At 43.8% G+C, this 22,034-nt stretch overlaps 1 protein-coding gene across 1 annotated transcript in view; it reads right to left on the reverse strand.

Annotated features, from left to right (window-relative positions):
- The window catches only part of scfd2 (sec1 family domain containing 2), a 100,832-nt gene that overhangs the window by 61,076 nt on the left and 17,722 nt on the right, over positions 1 to 22,034 (reverse strand). Inside the window, exon 4 of the mRNA XM_084011202.1 lies at positions 17,150 to 17,325. Within this exon, the coding sequence (XP_083867328.1) occupies positions 17,150 to 17,325 (176 nt within the window). The remainder of the gene's footprint in view (positions 1 to 17,149; positions 17,326 to 22,034) is intronic.

A 22,034-nucleotide genomic window follows, 5' to 3' on the forward strand; every position in this document is an offset into this window, starting at 1 on the left:
AAATCAGCTGGGTTCCCGTCGTTGGAGCCCTGACCCACATTTCACTGGAAGGGGAAGGGGGGGTGTAAAAGAACGATGGATGCAACCACAGATGGAGAGTTAGGGGGTCGGAGAGTGATGGAGTGCACAACTGATTTCTCTTTATATGCGCTTGTGTGCGAAAACAACACCAGCGGCGGTTCCACACACAGGCCGGAGTAGAACAATACAAACAACATCACCCGGGTTTCTACTGCACAAACATTCCCAGAGCCTAAAGCCCACAGCTCAGCTAAAAACACCAGCAGGCCCGGCCAACGAGACAACCATTAATGCAGACTAACACCTCTTTTTCTCTCTTTCTCCATTATGTTTTTTCCCAGATTTCCTCACCCAGCGAATATTCCCCTCATTCTCACTCGGCTCTGGCCAAAAATCACACAGGCTCTTAAACTCTTCTGATGGGAGGAAAAATCCCCCCGAAGACTGTCGTAACTTGGAGAAGTCATAACTTTGACAAAATCAAAACGGCGAGAACTCGCAGGTGTGATAACACGACTCAAACTGAATAACGGCTCCAGTTTAATATGACGGAGGAAGTGTTGGAGAGGGGGTCAGGGGCATGGAGGGATTTCTACACCGAACTCAGACAACTCAACAACTATACGTAATAAGTAGGCGTAGTCATGGTAACATCACCCATTTGTTTATGGACCACAGTTCTGAAGCCTCTAGTTTGGCATTTGGCCGTTATATCTTGGTATTTGGTCTTCATATTGGTTTTTGAAGGTCGCCTTATTGGTTTTTGACCATCGGTAGCTTAGTTTTTGGACAATGCCATCTTGATTTTTGTAGGTCGCTCTATTGCTTTTTGTCCATCATCACCTTGGTTTGTGGACATGACCATTGGGTTTTAGCCTTCGCCATTGAGTTTTTTTGCCATCGCCATCTTGGTTTTTCAGTTTTTCCTCAGGTCGTAAATTGTCTATGAAAAAATACGTGGGCTAATTTGTTAGCTGCCTCAGTGTTGGCGCAAGACATATTATTTATCGTTTAACTTTACGGATTCGGACTGCAGTGCAGTCACTGCGGTGCCACGTTGGGGGTCGGAGCCGGAGCCAGAGGAAGACGCAGCGGAAGACGGTCGGCGCAGAGCGTCAAAGACGGGGCACACATTTATTTCTACTCCATGAACTCGGAGGAGGTGCTTTTTCATGTTCGTCGTTCACCCTCCTATGCACAAAATAATCGTGTCGCAAGTGTTGCATTTTGCAGAGATTTCGTTTCGTTTCGACACTTTGGACCGCCGATGCATGCTATCCATGCTCGACTCGCTCAGTTATGCAAACACTTCTGGTGGACGCTTCTTTGTTGGTGTTCAGCGGTTTCTCCCTCTCCGTTCGGTGGACTGGCAGTTATACAAACCGCGGAAACAAACATCTTCGCAACGGTTCCGGAACCGGACGTTAGGAACCGGTTCCTATTTGGAACCAGATCTCGGTGCCCAACCCTAATGTGAATGGTTGTCTGTCTCTACATGTTGGCCCTGCGATAGAATGGCATCCTGTCCAGGAGGGTGTACTCCGCCTTCGCCCAATGTCAGCTGGGATCGGCTCCTGTCTCCCCGCGACCCTGAATACAGGAAAAGCTGTAGACGATGGATAGACAGATGGATCTTGGTTTTCAACGTCACCATCTTCGTTTTTAAACTGTCGTTATATTGGTTTTTAGCCATCGCCATCTTGTTGTTTTTAGCAACCAGAAGTGACAAAAGAGGGTGTAGCTTAGTACAATTTATCACTGAATTAGACATTTTTAGGCAACCAAATTTTTACAATTAACTACCAGGGTTAGTAGTGAAAACCCTGAAAGTGTTAAAGTTGTAGGACGAAAACATGGAGAAGTCCCAGACCGGAACAATACTATGGGAATGGTATGGAATGGGTTTAATTAGGATGATTGTCATTGCAAAGTTGAATAATACCAAAAGATGTGGAAATTTTTTTTTAAGTTAAAGCTGAAGCTGCGCTGCATTACTGGCTATAATCTGTGTGAATAAGGTTAAGTAGTGGGAATAGTTGGAGAATTTGGCATTTAATATCAATGCTAGAATTATTCGCTGTGAATTAAATTCTAGGGCTTTTATTTTGAAGAAAAAGACTCATCCTGAGCACCTCGTTACAATAGATTTATTCTATGGGCATGGAATGCAAGTTTGCAGCACTTCAACTTTGGCTTTACTTTCCAGAACTGGAGGTTGCCACCAGAGTAAACGGCGGTTCTCTAACCTTTTCTATCACACCTACCGTAACTCCCCTGGGTATCATGGACAATCACTGGTGACAAAACTCAACAAAGTTTCCCGACCTTTTCCTCTCCGTTTGCACGGATATAATTTCTCCCCACCAGTGTGAGAAGGTACGAATGAGTTTCTGGGTGTTATCGTCTCACTCAACGGGGTGTTTCTGAACGTCGGCAGCTGTTTCCGAGGCGATTATCCGCCCCGTCACCTCCGGGCTCCATAAACCAGGTGGGTGATGTGAAATAAAGAAGACAGCATCATTGACAATCCGCGGTCTGTCTTCTAAGTTGAGGGTGACAGTTTGCCACAGAAGGATACACCGATGTTTGATTGGCCTCTCTGATAAGTAATGGCTGGCGTCTGGTAGTGAATCCTCAAACCAGATCCCCCCCCCACCCCCCACCACCACCACCCCCCTACTGCCAACACTAGCCTCGCCTTCGTACATGGTGAAAACGCCTTTCTTCCGTCATCCTTCCTGAACAGATGGTAAACATCACTAACTCCGTCTGTCTGTCTGTCTGTCTGTCCATCCGTCCATCCGCCTGTCCGGTGATACAAAGCAGAGACGAGTTGCTGAACAAGGACTAAACACATCACACCGTCTTCTCCAAACACCGCCAAGTCCCTGTTCTCTGTGCTCTAAGTGTCCAGAATAAAACACTCTGATCCGTTTACTTCTCAGCGTTCGTTAAAGACGTTATTTCCTGCATGCACTAGTTGTTAGGGCCGTTTTCATGACAGTGCTTTCAACATAATACGCAAGACTTATATTTTACATTCTGGTCGTATGTAGGGAGGACTTTTTTTATATGCAAAGGGAAAAACATTTTCATGTAAACCTAGCCTGAAAGTAACTAGGAACATTTACTCAAGTTCTGTATTATAGTATACAATTATTTGCTCCTTTGCACCTAAAGAAGTATTCCCTCTTAAACTGCATTAACATTTGGGGGCTTTTATTTTGAAAAACTATCCCTAGTGTGTTTTTGTTCATTGTAATAACTCATGTACAAATTTGTTTTATTTTGTCATATGATGACATGTTTGACCAAATGCTTTGAGGGAAACGTTTGTCTGTTCAAAGAAACGAAAGCGAGTTGGCCGACTTAAAAAAAGACTGCACTTACACCAAAAAAGTATGGCATGACTCAGCAGTTCTAGCCCCATGTTATGCTTCAGACGGGATGTGGAGTCGTGGTCGGTGCAGTGTGATCGAGGACACGTGAACTTGTGATCCTCGCAGCCAGATGTGCAGTTCGTCTTCAGCGTGCCGCTCGAGTCGAGGCTTCAGCTGCTCGAAGAAGCTGCTGAAAAATGAGGTGAAGGCTTATCGACAGCCTTGACGCAAACAAACATGGCCACTCAAAGTGAAAACGCACATGCATCAGCGCTGTAATTCATTGCATCACACGGCATGTAAGAGGGCCGCAGCGCAGCGCGGAGAGATGTGATGTTTAGACGCTCGCAACACAAAGACATCACAACTGCAACACATGAAAGAGAAAGCACGGCGCATCTTCAATAATTCATAAGAAGAAGAAGAAGGAGAAGAAGAAGAAGAAGAAGGGTGGGGTGGAGAAGATGGAGAGTTTAGGAGTAAGGGGATTGGAGGGAAGGGGGGGGCTCCTCCTAAAGCATTTTTGGTTACTTTATTCCTTTTTTTCCCCTCCTCTCCCAGTTTCCTTCAGCGGGACAAACAGGCGCACATGTGTCTCCGAGTACGCCATGCTTAGAACAATAGAAGAAGAAAAAGTGGGCCACATGAGTTCCCTCCAGATGAAAGCTAGAGCGGGGATGAAAACGCAGGAATTAGTGAGGTCGGATAAAAATAAAATAAAAAATGCAGTGTGGAAGGCTGAAACAGCTTTGTTCTGTTGAAAACTTTCCACTGCCTGTCATGAACACGTCGAAGCCAAAACTATCGCGGCGTTGTACAACAGCCAAACATGTTCTCGTTACTTCAACGCGGTCTTTGCGTTGTCATGTGTAGCTCGTTAACAGAACACATCTTTTCTGTGCGCCGCATCATGAGGAGCAATCAGTCTCCATTTGTCATAATTGCGCTGAACATATCCAGTGTGTTTGGCGTCTGTTCTGAGGAGGAAAATCCATTCACAAATATTTTCCCGATGCGCACATCTTGGACGCTCTGGTTTCAGTCTCTCACAGGATGTTTGAGGCATGTGGCGACGGGTGACGCCCTTCTGCACCGAATCAGGACGTAATGAGACACGTTTCTAAGGATCGACACGGAGCCGATGATATTAATAACGGGAGATAAAAGAGTTGTGGGAGGAGAGGTACAGATGCTAAGAGAGAGGGAGCTGCAAGACATTCAAAACAGAGACAGGAAAAGTGCTGCAGGAATGAGTGCTGAAAATTAGTGATGAGTCAGCACTTTTTTGCTCATGCGGTTTCCCCGTCTCAAAGTCTTTTTGATTTTTTTTTTTTTTTGTTAGATGCATGAAATTAGGTCTGTGGTTAATACAAGCTCAAGAAATGTTTTGTTCTACAATGTCAGGAAAATAAAATCCAGCAGGATAATGAAGGCGTGAAATCATGTTGGAGTACATCATACAGTACAATATCTAAACATAATTTTCTTTTTCTTTTAAAAACAAATAAATAAAGAAGAAGAAGAAGAAGAAAATACTATAATTATATATAGGACCAGCATATTCTGAAAAAAATCCAGGGACCGGTTGTCAATTTTAACACCTCAATTTTATTAGCGATAGTCACTGATGTTGTGGATATCAAAACTTGCTGCTTGGCGTCCAACGTTCTTTTGAAAAACTCTAGTTTATCCATTTTGTTTATTCTATATATATAAATGACTTGAAACAAACTGAACACAAGGAAAGGATGACTTATTAAGATTAAGCATTTATCGCATGAAAATAAGGGAAACCTTGCAGAGACTCAAATGAGGTGATTTCTGAATGGATATTTGGGAGGGATGCACCCATACTTTTTTTCAGAGCAAGTACAAGTAATACTTGTATTTCAGTACTTGCTGATACTGAGTAATGATACTTAATAATGTGTCCTGATGGTGCCTCTTTTCTGGCAGAAATCAGACTCTATCATCTCATAGTTCGAGCATTTTTAATGTTTCTATGACGATATCTTATGTCCGCTTTTAGCAGTATTTGACAGACAACGGCCCTTTGCTTTTATTATCTATTTGTATGACATTGTGTTTTTTTTTCATTAAGAGCACGAGGATTGCTTCATCTTTTGTATGGATGAGCTTGTCATCACTAAATTTGTACGCTGATGAAATCGCAACATTTAGGGTCCGATCACGTGTGTTGCAAGGAAATCCGTTTTCCTTTGGTACGGCACGCCTAACGCCTCTCTTTTAGACGTGCATAAATGTTAAAATGTTCTCAACTTCTCTACTTAGTAGCTTTACCACTTAACCAATGCAACGGACGAAGGCAAATGCAGATGAAAGGTTGATATTAGTGTTTTTTTCAGTCTGTATCTTTGTATCTAGTATTTTCCCCTCCTCATCCAACAGCAAGAGCTCCACGTCTGCTTCAATCCACTTTTTTGAAGCCATGCCGGCTGAAAAGCGCCTCGTTGTGACCTTACGTTAACTGTTTTACTTCTGGCGATCAAACCTTTGCTTTCACAAAAAAAAATGATATTCATTTGTGAGGATCATCTTGTTGGAAACGTGTAAACATAATAAACGTTTCTCTTTTTTTTTTTTTTTGCCTGAGAGCTTATTTTCTGCAATAATCCAAAATCCAGTGGAAAAGTCCCACAGGCTTATTGTCCAGGGGAACCAGTGAGATGCGTACTTCCTGGTACTTCCCTGCAGCCCCTCTATGAAGGATATTTAACTACCTCCAGACCCCGGCACAAAGCCTGGGGGGGGCATCTCCCCATTCTCTGCACCCCGACGTCAATCAGGTTATGGGGGGAGTTCATTCCGAGCTCATACGAGATGCTTCCAAGAACAACAGAAGGCAACCTTGCCAAACACACACACAAAAAACGAAGGGATTCAGTAAGTATTTTCTCATCCACATCGCTCTTAACAAATGCAAATACCAGCTCGAGCTGAAAGCTGAGCTGAAAACCAGACCCAGCTAATGTTGTCACCACTTATAAAGATTGGAATTAAAAAAAAAGGCCTCGTCTCAGATTGCTCCGCCGTGAAACATATCAATCAAACAAAAGAAAATACATTTTCGGAGTCGTGGGTCGTCGAGTAAGATTCCTGGATTCCATGACTTCTCCATTCGACACGCCACCTTTGGCCGATAAAGACAACAGTGACCCCGTCACCGATACGCATATGAAACGGGTGTCCTTCCACCTGATCATACATGATCAAGACCACTTGGGATCCAGAGTCCTGGGCTATGTGGTTACACATGGAGCAGCGCCCCGGGGAACTATGGGTAATTAATGACAGAGCAAGGGTGGCAAGAGTCTGTCTCTGATTGACCCAGTTTGACCCTCGCCCCTTGGTTGCCATAGTAATCAGTCCGCCTCGTTCCCTTTGGGTGACTGGGCGAATCCCTTGGGGGCGACGAGGTGGTCTGATGGGTGGGCATGAGTGAGCAGAGGGGTGGGGGTGTGGGAGGCTGGGGGGGTGGACTGGGATTTCAGATGGGTACAATTACACTCCAAAGCAAAGAGGAGTCCTTGTCCCCACCTTTGCTCCACGACCTAAGGGGATCTCTCAATCCCCCACCTTCCCCCGTTCATCTCTCTGTACAGAACGCAAGTCTTTGGTTGGACTAGGCAGTAGGGGACACGGTCTACGGTGTCCCGACAGGCCAGCAGGAAACCACATCAACCAAACGCTCACAGACCAGACTGTCATATGTTTTTAACACTGCAGATGGACACATGACAGACGTATTTTAAGGATAAAGCAAGCATCCTCCGCTGGCTAGCCATGTAGACAGTTAGCTCGGTAGCTTGTCTTTCTCCGTTAGACCCTGCCGCTGTTCATCAGCCTGCTGGTCTCTTAACGCCGCTACTCCGCCACTAGCCTCCGGCAGTAGCCTTCGCCGCTAGCCTTCGCCAGTAGCCTTCGCCCTAAAACCTCACCTCAGTGACTCTGAGCCTTACCGTACTTCGGTTCAGATTATACGTGGCCCGCTACAACGATCACAATAAATAGGGTACACATAAAAAATACTAGGTTGATTTAAATGGGTTGATTTTATTTCTCATAAACAAAAAACACTAGGCAAGGAAAGGCAACTTTATTTGTATATTGCCTTACATAAAACATTAAAAGCATTGAAGAAAAAAACATTAAAAGCAAATAAAATAAAATAAAAATAAAAATAGTGTCAGCAGTCAGAGAGTTTTTCCTATCATCTGTTTTGCCCGTCACCAATAAACTCTTCACCCTCAACTGACCGATCACAATGAAATCTTCATAATCTGGCTCTGAGGGGTCAATCAGTATCTAAAGAAGACACTCGCAAAAAAAAAAAAGGTCCTGGAATGTTTCTCCGTCTCCATTTCAAATGAGACGAACAGACACAAAGACGCATGTCCTGGGGGCCGTGACCTTACCCGGCCTGAGCTCAGCAGGTAGTGACAAATGACCTGATAGTTAATCTGTCCTGAGGTGGAGCTTTTTCCACGGGGGGGGGGGGAGACAGAGCCTGTTTGTGACAACAGGAAGTGGAGACACTGTTGCCAGAGTAAGCACATTAAAGGGATGCTACATGCATGAATGGCTGCACACACTATGGCTATATTGTCAGACGCTGTAAGTTGTGGAGAATATTCAGGGCTCCTCCACCTTTTCCAAAGTCAAATTCAAGCACTTTTCAAGAATTTCAAGATGATTTTTCATGCTTTTCCAGCACCCTCCAGCTGTGGTAAACTACATATTTGTATCCAATACAATCCTCAGTATTCAGTCTACTTATTATTGCACTTGTTCATCACATTAAATGAGATGTTATTGTCCTATAAACAACATGATGTTTGGAGACGGCTTTTTACAGAAGGACCACAAATGAAAGGAAAACTAATTCTACTAACAGATCCACAGAAATATAATCACCAACTATTTTCATCATCAGTTCATCATCAATAGTCATTTTTCATGCAGAAATGTCAGAAAATGCCGTTTTCATCCCCTCAAATATGGAGATCTTCTTTTCTTTGTGTTATATCATTTCTGTCATCACATAAAACATATATTTCAAGCACTTTATTCTAAACCCAAGCACTTTTCAAACCTTAAAAACACCACACTAAAATTCAAGTGTTTTCAAGGATTTCCAGCAACCGTATACCCCTTAATATAAACGGCGAGTGGCGCTATGTTGAAATCAGCACCCCCGTCAGAGGAAGGTGGAGGTATGAAGTTGGTCCGTTGGCCACCTTTCCTCCGGGACACTAGGTCATTGTTGGGTCTCTCTCTCTCCCAAACCCCCCTGCCATCATCTTCTCCCCCCCAGTGGTCAGCAACTTTTATATGGCCTTCCTTGTTAACAATCCAAAGGTTGAATGCTAGGCATTGTGGGATTTCCCCCCTGCCTCCCGAGTCTGTGGTGTCTTTTTGGAGCGCGCTCAAGTGAAGTCTGACGCCAGGAGGCCAAGTCAGCAGCCCACACTGACCTGATTCACCAGGGGATGGAGTGTTAGTGGGAGCCCCCCCCTCCTCTGATCATGTTCCCCAGACCACCTCCACCAAAACACTGGAAGATGACAATGCAGCTCAGTACGTAACGGAGAGAAAAGGCTGAGAAGGTAACTAATCCTGCAGCATTACGGTCTCAACACAGCAAGAGCCCTTCTCTCTTCTTGTCTGGGGAAATTAACCCAAAAGCACAAAATCTGCTGAATCAGTGCGATTATCTGGCAATAGTAGGATGAAGCATCAAGTTGCTCAATTTGACTCCTTTTTCTTTTTGGTCAAGGATGTGCAACATTACATTGATTATTCAGAAAATAAAAAGATGCGTAGTAAAAACTTGCTAGTTGGCTAGCTATCTTGTTTACTCCACCATGCTTTCATGCTGCAACTACAGAACATGAAAAAGCACCGCATGAACCGCTGGGTTCGGTCCATGTTACAACTTTAACATAGCATTTACCCTTTCAATTAGCTTATGCTAATCGCTAGCATGCTGGCAATTGTTGTGATAAGAGTGATGTAAAGAGTCTGTTATGGTGACAGAACTATGTTTTAAACTAATATTTGTGAGTTTGAATTTAAATGCAAGGCTAGGATCAGTGTATTTATAAAAAAGTGATTGTTAAAAGATGCCATTAGGAAAACGGTGCCAAATGTCGGCGTTTTACAGTAGTCGCCTTCTAAGTGGATAAAACAAGACATAGTTTCAGCTGCAGGCAACATCAGAAATGTTTCAACATGTGATCCAACAGTACAGTGTGTGGTGTTTCCTCTATAATCATGCACAACTGATAAAATGTTGCACAATCATTAATATAATCGGTCTGTCGCGTTTACAACGTGAATGACGCGCTAGCATGTCGACAGATTCTGTGTTTTTATCTGAGCTAGACCAGACAACATTCGGTTAAAACAGATCCTTGTCGTTCTCTGGGAAGCTTACAGGAAGTGATGTAATGACTGAGCCCCGGTGCGTTTCATGTGGCGTGAACGCTGCGCCAGACTCCATTTAAAAGAGTTTTTCATGTATATTGTTTGTCAGCAAATGGTCATCAACCAGCTTTAAAATGTAGGTATTTTCTTCTTAAATAAGTGCTGCGTTTTGGAGATGATTGATGCCGATGTGACGAAGAGGTTCATGTGGTTTTAGAAAAGTGACCGATAATAAATATTTGGAAAATGAAATGATGAATATTTAAAGAATCTGTAGATTTTAAAATTTGACAACAGGGTTTGGTGGGGTGGTAGAATTTGTGTTTAATTAATTTTGATACTGCCAACCTGATTTTACAATTATACCACTAGTCATTCACAATGACAGATTGTTTGACTTTACAAAATAAACATTTTACATATAGTAGGAAAATGAGCTGTTGTGGAAATTGCATCGAAACGCAAGAAAACAATTTCTCAAAGTTGAGCACACAAACTGTGTGCCTCGTTTATTGAACTAGCAAAGCACTGAGAAACAAGATGGCGACGTCCAGTCACCCCACGAGCACGGGGCTCTACGTCATCATATAAACATAGGTAATTTAAAGGGGCCGCGATCCCAGAGTAGTCATACCTACATGCATAACATTTAATAAATAACTGCATGACACAACAGTGTAAAGAACCACAAAGAACAATGGTGAATTATGTAAGTCCATTCACAACAATGTTGTCATTTATAGAAACATAGTTGGTCTACTAATTAGACTATGAGGTTTTCATTCACATAAAGGGGAAAAAACGTGAATGTGAACCGATTTTAAACTGAATCCATCCACAACACCACTAAATACACATAGTTTGGGTGTTTAGTCACTCTTTAAGTGAGTTTGGGTCTGAACAAGTGTCACAGAAAACCTTTGGCCAAACCTGTGAAAACATTCAGTTTAAATCCTGCAGAACCCTGTAAAACACACATTAATGAGGGAGGGAGGGAGAAACTCCAGACCACATGAAAAATCCTACTGACGAGACGGGTTTTGACTCCACAGTCAAACAGCTGCAGTAAACAATCGAGACAAGTACAACAAAAAAAACCTCCACAGTTGCAGATATGCAGGCGATTGACTCAAAGCAAAGAGAAAAGGCTGCTTTCGAGTGGAAGAGAAAATGTTGTAGTGCATTAAAAAGCCCTCAGGAGCCCGTCTTACTCCCTCAGCTTTAGCATTCAGGGAGCTGTGGCTCTATGACGGCTATTAATGCCGAAGCAATTCCTCCACAGCTTCAGTTCACTGGGCTGAGATATAGATTTAGCAGAAAGATGCTTAGTGGAACGCTTAAAATGCAGCACATGCAAATTACCAGCGAACTGAGGAAAAAAAGGAACCGGCGAGGTTTTTTTAATAGGAGGCAACTTGATGGAGCCTCCTCGTGTGCCGGCGTTTTTTTTTCCACGGGAGACAGATTGGGCCGCGATGATGGTGTCAGCGGGACGGCGAAGGCGATTAGGGATAAGTGATGCAGAGAGAGCGGCGAGCGCGGCACCTATATCCATGGAGGAGAGTAGGAGAGGTAATGATAACAGGAAGTGAGATGAGCTGGTCTTGCCCTCTGGACCCACCAGCACATCACCTCTGTTAAAAAGGTCCCCCTCTATAAACAGGCCTCTCTCTGCCTATTAAACAGACAGTACATTAGGACTGAGCTGTGCAGAACAATGTAAACACAGCCGTCTCAGGGTACCGGGAGGGGGGGGCTATTCCTGGGTCTTTCCTGGGAGTGAACTCCATCACGGCTGCTCTCTCCCGCTGTAATCCTCTCCAACTAAACACAGGAAGGAAGAGATAGGTAAATAACTGATAAACCCAACTCGGCGTTCTACTGCAGCTCCGGGAGGCTCGTTACACTGCAAGAACACGGCGGCGAGTTCACGTTGTACACGAGTGTGTGTATGTTACAGTGACGCATGTGTTTGGGGAACATATAACAGAGATACATATAGTACAGTAGATTTTTTCTCTTAAACATCCAACCAACAGCTTTAGGTTGCCAGAACTTTAAAATAGGGTTGTAATGTTGCACATGGGTTGCAGCATAATTTACCATTTACATTATTTTCCGTTTAAAAAGGATACTTCATATTTCGAGACTTCACAAATTTGCCATAGTCATAGTTGTAGTAGTAGTAGAAGTACTAGTAGTTGTCATAGTTGTAGTAGTAGTAGTATAAATAGTAGTCATAGTTGTAGAAGTAGTGGTAGAAGTAGTAGTAATAGTTGCAGTAGTAGTAGAAGTAGTAGTCATAGTTGTAGTAGTAGTCATAGTTGTGGAGTAGTAGTAGAAGTAGAAGAAGAAGAAGTAGTATAAGTAGTGGAAGAGGTATTAGTAGAAGTAGTAGTAGTAGTAGAAGTAGCAGTAATAGTTGTAGTAGTAGAAGTATTACTAGTAGTAGAAGTGGAAGTAATAGCAGTAATAAGAGACCTCAAACCCTCAAATACGTTCCTTGAGAAACCTCAGATGGTTAAGAGATGGGACATTGAAGAACCCAGAGTGGTTCCTGACCACGCTGGGAAAAGGTTTCCCTCAAGGAGCCTGATAAACTAAACTAAGTTCTTCCAAGAACCGATGTGTTTAAAAGGGTTCCTAGAGGCTCCCAAAAGGGTAGAGGAACCCCCAAAAGGACACTCGCCTATCCTCTATTTTTTTACAATGTAGGATCGATCCAGACAATCAGACCGGAGTTGATCCTGAACCTCCTGGGGGGTCAGTCCAGGTCAGTCCAGATGTGAGGCTGTTAAACAGCGGGGGACTGGAGAAGGGCAGGCTGGACATCTTACGGCAGAGCCCCGGAGTCATTCACACCCCTTTGTTACAATCTGCAGCAGGACACAGTAAACCCCCCAACCCCCCCAGTGGGGGGTCAGCAGGGATGCAGCAGTAAGATGGGGAACCAGGGGAATGTCTGGGATGTGGGGACAGGCTCCATACCCTGGGGAAAGGCCAATTACAGGCTTAAAGCCCCCTGTCTGGCTGTGGCATGCAGCTCAGATAAGATGAAAGTTGCTCGGGACCAATATCAACATTTTTCCTTCTGTCGCTGCAACAAATAACACGATCCAGATGTCACACACATACTGCAACCGCATGTTAAGTATTCTGCGGATCGGCCTGACTTCTCACAGCTTTACGATGACACAGGGGTTTATTGCAGAGATTTTTAAAGAGGTTTGAGCATCTACAGGTCAGCGTGTGTCCAAGAAGGGGTGGAGGGAGGGAGGGAGGTCAAGGGTCAAGAGTCTTTAGGCCGGCATGCACTGACACTGTACTGGGACGGATGATGGAATACGTGGGGCTCCAACCAGACTACGACACACAAGGACGCACAAAGCCACAGAGAAAAACAACAGTCTGAAAAATAAAGCAGTCGGCGTGAAGACGGCGTCCGAACAGATCCGAGGGGGGAGGGGCAGACCTGAATCCAAGTGTACTCAACTCAAAAGGGTAAAAAACTCAAAAATTTGATTAATTTGTTTTATTAAATACATTCGTTTAATTAAATCAATTATTAAAAGACCAAAACACAGAGGGAACACCAACAATGGCAGCACATTTCTATGCAACCAAGTGTTGTCATATTTTATGATGTGATCACTGTCAAACAATGAAAGAAATTGATTTTCTTGTTATCTTGGTTAAAAAGGCTTATTTTGAAAGGCTAAACTCCAACAAATATGGATTGAAGCTGAATTATTAGTTTGATAAAAACATTTTGTGAATTATTTCTGCAATGCATTTGGACTTAAAAGGCTCTAAAAGGAAATGCAACAGCACTTATATGGATGGATGAACACTTGGAAATCAATCTTTTTGCTTCATGTGCCACCCAGGCGACTTTCACAGGGATGAACGCGGCTCCGCCTCCAACGCCGTATCCAGCTCTTTTCAGAATGACTTTTATTTTGTGTGAAGTTAGGACAAATGAACGATTTTCTCTGTATATGTGCAGCATTTTTCCACTTTTGCAAATTAGCGTCGGGGGAATTCGGGGGTTGTGGGTTCACGGCTTTGGTTTTTACCGATATCCAGTATTTCAGACTAAAACACAAACACACAGCAGAGACAAGAGATAAGGAGCGAGGCGGGCCGTTCGAGTGACTCATGGGAGCGCGGGACATACGGCCGCTCTGCAGAGGCCCCCCCCAGTAATCCCAGCAGAGTAGAGCAACAGGCCGGGGTGAGGGAGGTCAGCTCCCGTCTACCGCGCCGCTGTCATCGCCACCGTGTTACAAGTGACGTGACGGATGCACGGCGCACCCAAAGACAATACTCGCCTTAAAAAAGAAAGTCCCGCCGTGCAGCTGCAAGTCGTCCCCGAGTCTCTCTGGGAGGGATGTACAGTAGTTGTGTACATGTTTGGTTTGGTGTGCCTGGGCCTCGGTGATGCTGGGAAGCGGTGAAAGAGTGAGTCTGTTGAGCTTGTTGCCTTGGCTGCACCGCCCCTGAACACGTCGAGCATACACATTCTGTAACTGTGGGCTGGAGCTGGACCAAGCCTGCTCAATCTGAGCCATTCAGACCCAAAACCCCCATCACACGCCAGACAGCTATGGCCCAGAAGGAGGGGGGGGGGGGATATAGGTGCAAGCAGGGCCACCTATCTGGCCACCTCACACAAATATAAATGCAATGTTGAGGCGATCTTCAGAATCACAAATGTGCCACGGTCTTATTCATCTGTGGAGGTCAGACGTGGGACGATATGAAAAATGCCGTGTCATGATTATCCTGAGCAAATTAGAATGTGTATGTCATCACCGTGACAACTGACGACAATAACCATTTGTCCTTTGGTATGATTTAAAGCACCACTAAAAACAGTTCCGTGTGCCGTCTCCTCTCACTCCATTTCTATGGTTACGGCATATTTAAACATTGTCTCATGTTTAAAACAGTCGCCTCGGTCACAGGAGGAGCTGTTACACGGTATTTCTGAGCGTGTGCCTGACCGTTTGGAACCGGCTCGGGTCTGAACCCAGCGGCCCTTTTTTTTTGTGTGTCTCTCAGCATTCTGCTGGCCACTCGTAGGCCCCCGGTGAACCACAGAGCAGGTCAGCCTGAATGCACCCACACTGTCCGGCGGTGGCAGCGTCGGCGGTGGGAAAGCAACCAGCTCTGCCCCCAGTCGTCGTCCACCTTCGACCCCCCATCACACACTCGGGCAGAGCAAACATGGCCCCCCGCGCTGCCCACAGCCAGAGCTTGAAAAAAGGGCATTTCTTATCCCGCCTTTTTGTAATGTAATTAGCTTTTCTCTGTCCGTGCTGAGCCAAGGCAGCACAAAAAAAAAACATGCATGGAAATTAAATAAACAGAGGGGGCACAGAGGACAAGCAACTCATTTCCCCTAATACCTCAATAAAACTCAGGCCCGTTTTGATTGCAAACACCGACTCTCGCATCGCGCTCAAGGCTCGATTGTGAGATTTGATTCTTGAAGAATGTTATTTTGAACCCACGGCAACGCTAAGTATAAAATATATATTTATATATATATCGATAGTATCCTGATGCTAAATACAACAACAGTCTGTTATTAGTCGTGGGCAGAGCCCCAGATCCACCTCAGAGCCCCAAACGACTAAAAAAGTGGTGAGAAAGTTGCCCTTTGAGTTATCCACAGGTAGAGTAGACAACCACGGGGGGGATCAAAGCAGAGTCATGAAGTAAATGGATGCCGGGACTAAATAAGCCCCTAAAGTCTTCTTCCTTTTTTTAATAAAGCAACAACGGCCCCAGCTGAGGACCGTCAGTTTATGGGCTTGTTTTTTTTAATTCCAATTTAGCTCTTCTTTATTTTCTCGTGATTTTTAGTTTAATACGTTCTTAAATAGTCCCGGTGCTCGCTGTATGGCTTCGGGAACATGAAGCAGTGAAAACAGCGAGGTAAGAGAGGGAGGAAACGCCGCCGTCGTGGAGGAAAAACATCCTAAAATATCAGTCGATAGCAGCTGATAGGCCGACGCTCGGTCTGCTCTGGCGTTTTGATTTATTCCCTCCCCCCCGCTTCTCCATCAGACTTGCCCTCTGACCTCTCCACGGTCAAACACGCGTGTACATCCGCCTCTGTCCGCCCCTGTAAACTAGACCCCATACTCCTCCTCAACAACCCTCCAAACAACATGATGGAAATTCTTATTTTTTTCCTGTGTTTACTGGATCCGAATGTTTTCCCTACAAACACAACTGACCTTGTTTATGAAGTAGAGGAATCTGGGAGGGTTTTTTTCTTTCCCTGCCCCGTCTCAGTCAGTTTAACACAACATTCTGGCCGCCATGTAGCGAACCACAAGCACCCACTTACCTGCTGAGCGTCGCTCATAAAATATTTACCCGGAGGGGGAAAGATGTGAAAGAATAATCAGCGAGTTAATTAGAAATGTGTTTGTTTTTTTCTACTTAATTACGGCAGGGTGGCGACACAGAATTCAAAAAGACCTTATTTGATTCCTTAATAGAGGTGGGGACCTTTGGGCGTCTCACGATTTCGATTCCGATTCTTGAGGTCATGATTCACGATAGAGAATCGAGTTTCGATTCACGATCCAAAGTTGATTTTTGAATCAGTGCATGCTTCAGGATCATTATATAATTTAAAAAGTAAAGCTCATTTACAATACAATAGTTACAATAATATAAATACACAAAGGCAATTCCAAGCCCAAAGATGAATTCATACTTAACTTTTTTTAATTTTTAATAAATAATAAGAATCTATTCCTCTATTCCTTAAAGGGATACTTCACCGGTGGAAACATGACTCTGTATTGAAAGTGAATCGAAATTTGGTGCATGTGGATGGAAGACAACAACTCCCACAATGCACAGCTCTGTAGGCCACTCCCACTGATCTAGAACACCACCTACCAGAAAAATCGCTCTTCCAACACTGGTCTGTAACATGTCTGTAGCCTCAGTGGGTCCGGCCACTGGTCTGTGACAGGTCTCTAGCCTCAGTGGGTCCGGCCCCCTATAGGCGGGTTGAAAACATGAGGAACTAGTGTTGTAGTCTCACCCCCTCTAACCAAAGCAGCCTCTTTTTTCAGGCTCTTTTTCAGAATAGAAATACAGATATCTCCGTCTGGGGGAAAATGAGGGAATGATGCACGACCATGGAAAAAATACTACCGGGTTGCTAACGATACAAAGCTTAATGCAAATGGGTGAAGTATCCCTTTAACGTTGATGTTTGCATCACCATGAGACTATTTAACATTTAACAACATGGATAAGAGAGCACCGACCTGCAGCAGCAGCCTCTCGAAGGCCAGGCAGGCGTCCCAGCGGGGCAGGCCCGGGTGGCGGAGGGTCTGGGCCGTGGCCAGGCCCAGCTGGAGCACCCCGCAGTGACTCTCTAGCGCCCCCTGACTGCTCCGGAACAGCTGTGTGTAGGAGCACAGCTGCTCGGGGGTAACACGGCCTGAGAAGAGGAGGGGAAGACGGAGCTGGTGTTATCTGGAGGGGGGGAGCCGTCACAAATTCAAATCGATCAATACCGCTGAAATGTACATCATGTAATCCGTGCATAAGCTGCAGCCTGGCTGCCGGCCCGACGCTCTTCTGTGAGCCATCTGTTACAAACAAATACACAAAAACCTACAAGTTCCTCCGGGAGGGGGGGCAGAATGAATCGACAACCTTTTCTCCGAACATAACGGTGTTTTCATTTTAATAAGTATGGTACACTCAGCACAGGGCAGAGGGGGGTGACTGATACCAGGAAAAAAACTCTGTGTGTGTGTGTGTGTGTGTGTGTATACGCCAGACAGGAAGTAATAGTCAGGTGGAGGGTTGTTTTCACTGAGTCACGTTTCTGACAAGAGGCGCCTTAAAGTTGGGAACTCAAATCACCAGTCATCATCCCCAGTTCACGTACTTAACAATATATACCGCAACAATAGAAAGAAAAACAATCAAAACCCATCGTTTGTTCTACATGTAAAGCTAAATATAACATGCAATTACATCAGCTGGTACCAACTAGGTTCAAACAATAATATCATGACGTCCATCCATCAATCAATCTACTTTTAGCGATAAAGGAGGTCGTATTTCCTTCAAAACCCGCCCACTTTTTAGACGTCCAATCAAATGCGGAGGATTTGATTTTAAACCATCTCCTAACTAGAAAGCTCAAATGTGCCGTTTCACAGTATAGAAGATAAAGATGCCCTAACTTCAGTTTCACTGGCACTTTAAGATTCATTATCATCTTTTTTTTATGTTAAGTATTTTTGCCTTTTGAATATTGTAGTTAGCAAGCTGTAATTATGAATTTGTGAATCAGCCAATTAAATCACGACATGATCAATGACTTTCCTTTAAAGAAGGCCAGAAGAAACCAAGTGTATATAAGTGTAGGGTGGCCTGGAGGTACATGGTCCCTGTGTCAGAGGGGAGGGGGGATTGAGAGAGGGGGCACACATTAACTCCCCATAAAGCCTACTTCTTCATGTTGATGTTCTGAACCAGCACCAGATGTGGGAGTATTTCCTGTTGGACTACATGGCCAATGTTTTCTTTAGCGGGGCCAAACACATGACTAGAAGGGAAACAGACAGCCAGGATTTAAAAAAAGAAAAAAAAGAATGGGAGCAGAAATCTCCAGAATACCAGAATGAGTCTTTTTTTTGGTACTATTTGTAAAGTAAGTTAGAAGTAAAACTGACAGCAGAACAGATTTCTGAAGAACAGAACTTTACTTTTCCAAGCTGAAGTGAAACAGTCAACGTGTGCTGCACTTTACTCCGTCTACAAAAGGGAATTCTTGCTGAAAACTTTTTTTTCTTTTTTAAAGAATGACCTTCAGTCCAGACCTCTTTAAAAATCGTGAAAAGCTCTATTGTGAACATATCCAGGCATAAAAAAAAAAGCCCTGGCAGCGTGACCACCATACTGGCTGGCCGAGCTCGACGTGCCAACCATAATTCAGCACAGAACCAGGAAGTACATCGACGCCGCCGCCAAGCATAACTTCACCCCGAGAAAAATAGGCAAACGGGAGACAGAATGGCACACCGTCGGAGGCCAAATCAGACTTCACAGCTCGGCTCGGATCGGAGAGAATGTGTAGACGTCGTGAAACGGAGGAAAAAAAGAAAAGTTAAAGAGGAGAAAAGCCACACAAAAAGGTTTCTGTTCTCCATTACACAATCAAACAGGGCCGGCTGAGCCCCGGAGTCTTATCGGTGTCACTGAACAGCTCTGTGATTCCTCAGGCATCTTGTGTCCAGATGCAAGAAAACGAACCTTCGGGGGAAACGATCTGTCAGCTGTTTCTCTGCAGGAAAAGCAGCGTTACTGTAATAAATAAGGCCCGTGCGTGTAAGAAGACACTGTACCCGTGCCTTTAGTTAATTGTTTTGTCCATGTCATCGCTTGTTTAACAACTGTTTTTCATCGGTGGCCCATCAGTGTGTTTTTTTCCAGGTCCATTCATTACATTTAAACTGTGGTCGAGTGTCATGTTCACCAGTGATTGTCAACCTCAAACCGCCGGTAGTGCCCCCAAAAAACTGCAGTTCCTCTAATGGCCACTTGAGGCCGGCTCTAAAGGCAGGTCAATCCCCCCCCCCCATGTCAAAATCACAGACTGTCTATAAGAAGTGGACGCAGTCATGGTGATGTCACCCCGACCACGGTTTTGAAGCCTCAAGTTCGGCATTTTGGCCATCTTGCATCCAGTGAAAGAAGTGACCATATTTGGACTGTGGAGGAGCGACGGGTGGATCTGATGAACACAAGTAGCAGAGCAACTGAGATGGATTCTGGTGTGAAGCTTCTATAATTCAAGGTCAACTTGAACTAGGTGTTAAAAATCATCTTAGTAGCTAACTAGCATTGGTAGCGTGTTAGCAACCTGTCAATCAGCAGGTATGCCCCGCTGTGTTGAGATGCTCTGCTCACATCAAATATATTATTTTCATGGATTTGTGTCAATCGCTACAAATGTGCTTAAGAATTCACATGAATGAAAAAGGGTCAAATAAAAAGAATTTCAACGACAAGATTCCTTCGATGCAGTGACGGCAAAACGGATTGTTTATTAATATATTTATTTCATGAAAAGGTGGTTTTGTCCACCGACGCTGCACGCCTGAAGGTTTAGTGGCCTTCAGATGTCACCTGTGATAACAGAAGAAGAAACCTGAACCTTTTAAACATTTTAACATTCTTCCCGGTGCACTTATGTGCTGCAGCAGCAGCCATAAAACAAACCCCGAGTCCCGCCGCCTTAAGAGCTTGAGCCGCCGTCCCATTTCAGCCCGATGTGCAGAAGTGGGAAGTGAGGATTCGGGCTGCGATCAAAGTCCTCGACGACGCAACAAAAAGGGAAAAAGTGCAAGAGGCCAACGATGATTTAGTCCCCTTACTGGAAGATGACTCGCGTTTTAGGTGCAGAGGGTCACTGAGAGGCTAAGTGATGTCGGCTCGGTCTCAGCAGCTGGACAGCATCATAAGTAATGCTGCATGGGGGCGGGGGGCATAAATAATTACTGAATGAGTATTTATGTACTCTGAGATGAGGACGGTCCTGGAGCTTTTATTTGTGTAGATGCATGTCGGGGCCCCTTGCAGGACTCTGCACCTCCTCAAGTGTGTTTCTGTGTCTATAATGCAGTTTAAACACAATTATAACGCCTTGTAATCTGTATCATCAGCATCATAAACATCCTAATGCTTCATAACAATAAACACAACAAATGAAAAGGTTTTATAATGACATGACTTATGAGATCAAATATCGTTAAAACATTATAATTGCTGGTCTTTTCTGCAGGATCCATAGAGTCATAATAATTCCCATAGTTGTTATTCATCATAATCTTTTCACAATGCATTATAATGCGATTATAAGTTACTCTAAGAGGACATTGTTGGCTTTTAATAAAGAAATAAAAAAATATCCAATTTATGCAATTGACAAATCTGAACCCGTTTTGGCTGATTACTGTAAATATTGTGCTTTTACTGTGAAATAAATATTGATTTCATTCATTTGTCTGTACAACGTTGAACCGTTTATGCCCCAAAATATGAACAGAATTATATTAATTAACAAAATGGAATTAGACGAAGTGCAAATACTTTAAATGTAAGAAAACACATTGTGATTGTCATTAGAATTAAGGGGAGACGGGTGAGTAGTTTCTTATATTAAGACACTTATTGTTATAAAGATTAAAAGATTACAATAAAGTTCTGTTTAAAGTGGAGCTGACACGTCATTTCAGGAGCATCCATCTTCCGTTCAGTGAAACAGCAGGAGAACAAACTCATTTAGAGAAAATGGTCTTTCAAGGTCTGGATTGGAAAATTAAGAGGGTAAAAAAAACAACAACTAATAGATATCAGCATGAAACTTCCCCAGTTGATTACTGACATTAAGACAATTATTTTGTATTACAGGTTTTCTGATATGTTATGTATAAATATGCAAATGAGGTATTATCTGATGGGGACTTTTGGTCAATTTAGGAGAAATCTACAGACAAAAAAGTAAAATAAATGTTTTCTCTCCACTAGTCTGAAAGAAAATGTGTTATGGAAGCAAAATAAGACCCAAAATCTCAAAACTGATCAGTATATGAAAAACGATAGTTTCATTGTAGTTTCTCACTTGAAGATAAAAGAAAAAAAGATAATATCAAACTAGATGCTTGAACTTAATTAATGCAATCGATCAAAAAGTCTTCTTCTCTCATCACTTCTTATTTACACTGCCGTATCGGTGCACACACAGTACACGTATATACAAGCACACGCACACACACACACACAAACCGTATAACCTCCTGACTCACACACATGCACGCACAAAACACACAGATGAACAGATAAACGCACTTTTTACGGACGATGGAACCAAAGATGTCTGACTAATACCCCGCTAAGAGCAAAAACACGCAAGATAAACAAGTTTCTGCACAACCACACACACACACACACACACACACACACACACACACACACACACACACACACACACACACACACACACACACACACACACACACACACACACACACACACAGAGTATTTCATCATCCCTTTGTGTGCTATGAGAAACCTGACGGGTCACACTCGGGCTCTGAGAAATGGATTATTTTCTCGGACTCTCTCTGGATG

The sequence above is a fragment of the Eutrigla gurnardus genome, assembly GCF_963514095.1.
Source record: "Eutrigla gurnardus genome assembly, chromosome: 6".
NCBI classification, from domain to species: Eukaryota; Metazoa; Chordata; class Actinopteri; order Perciformes; family Triglidae; genus Eutrigla; species Eutrigla gurnardus.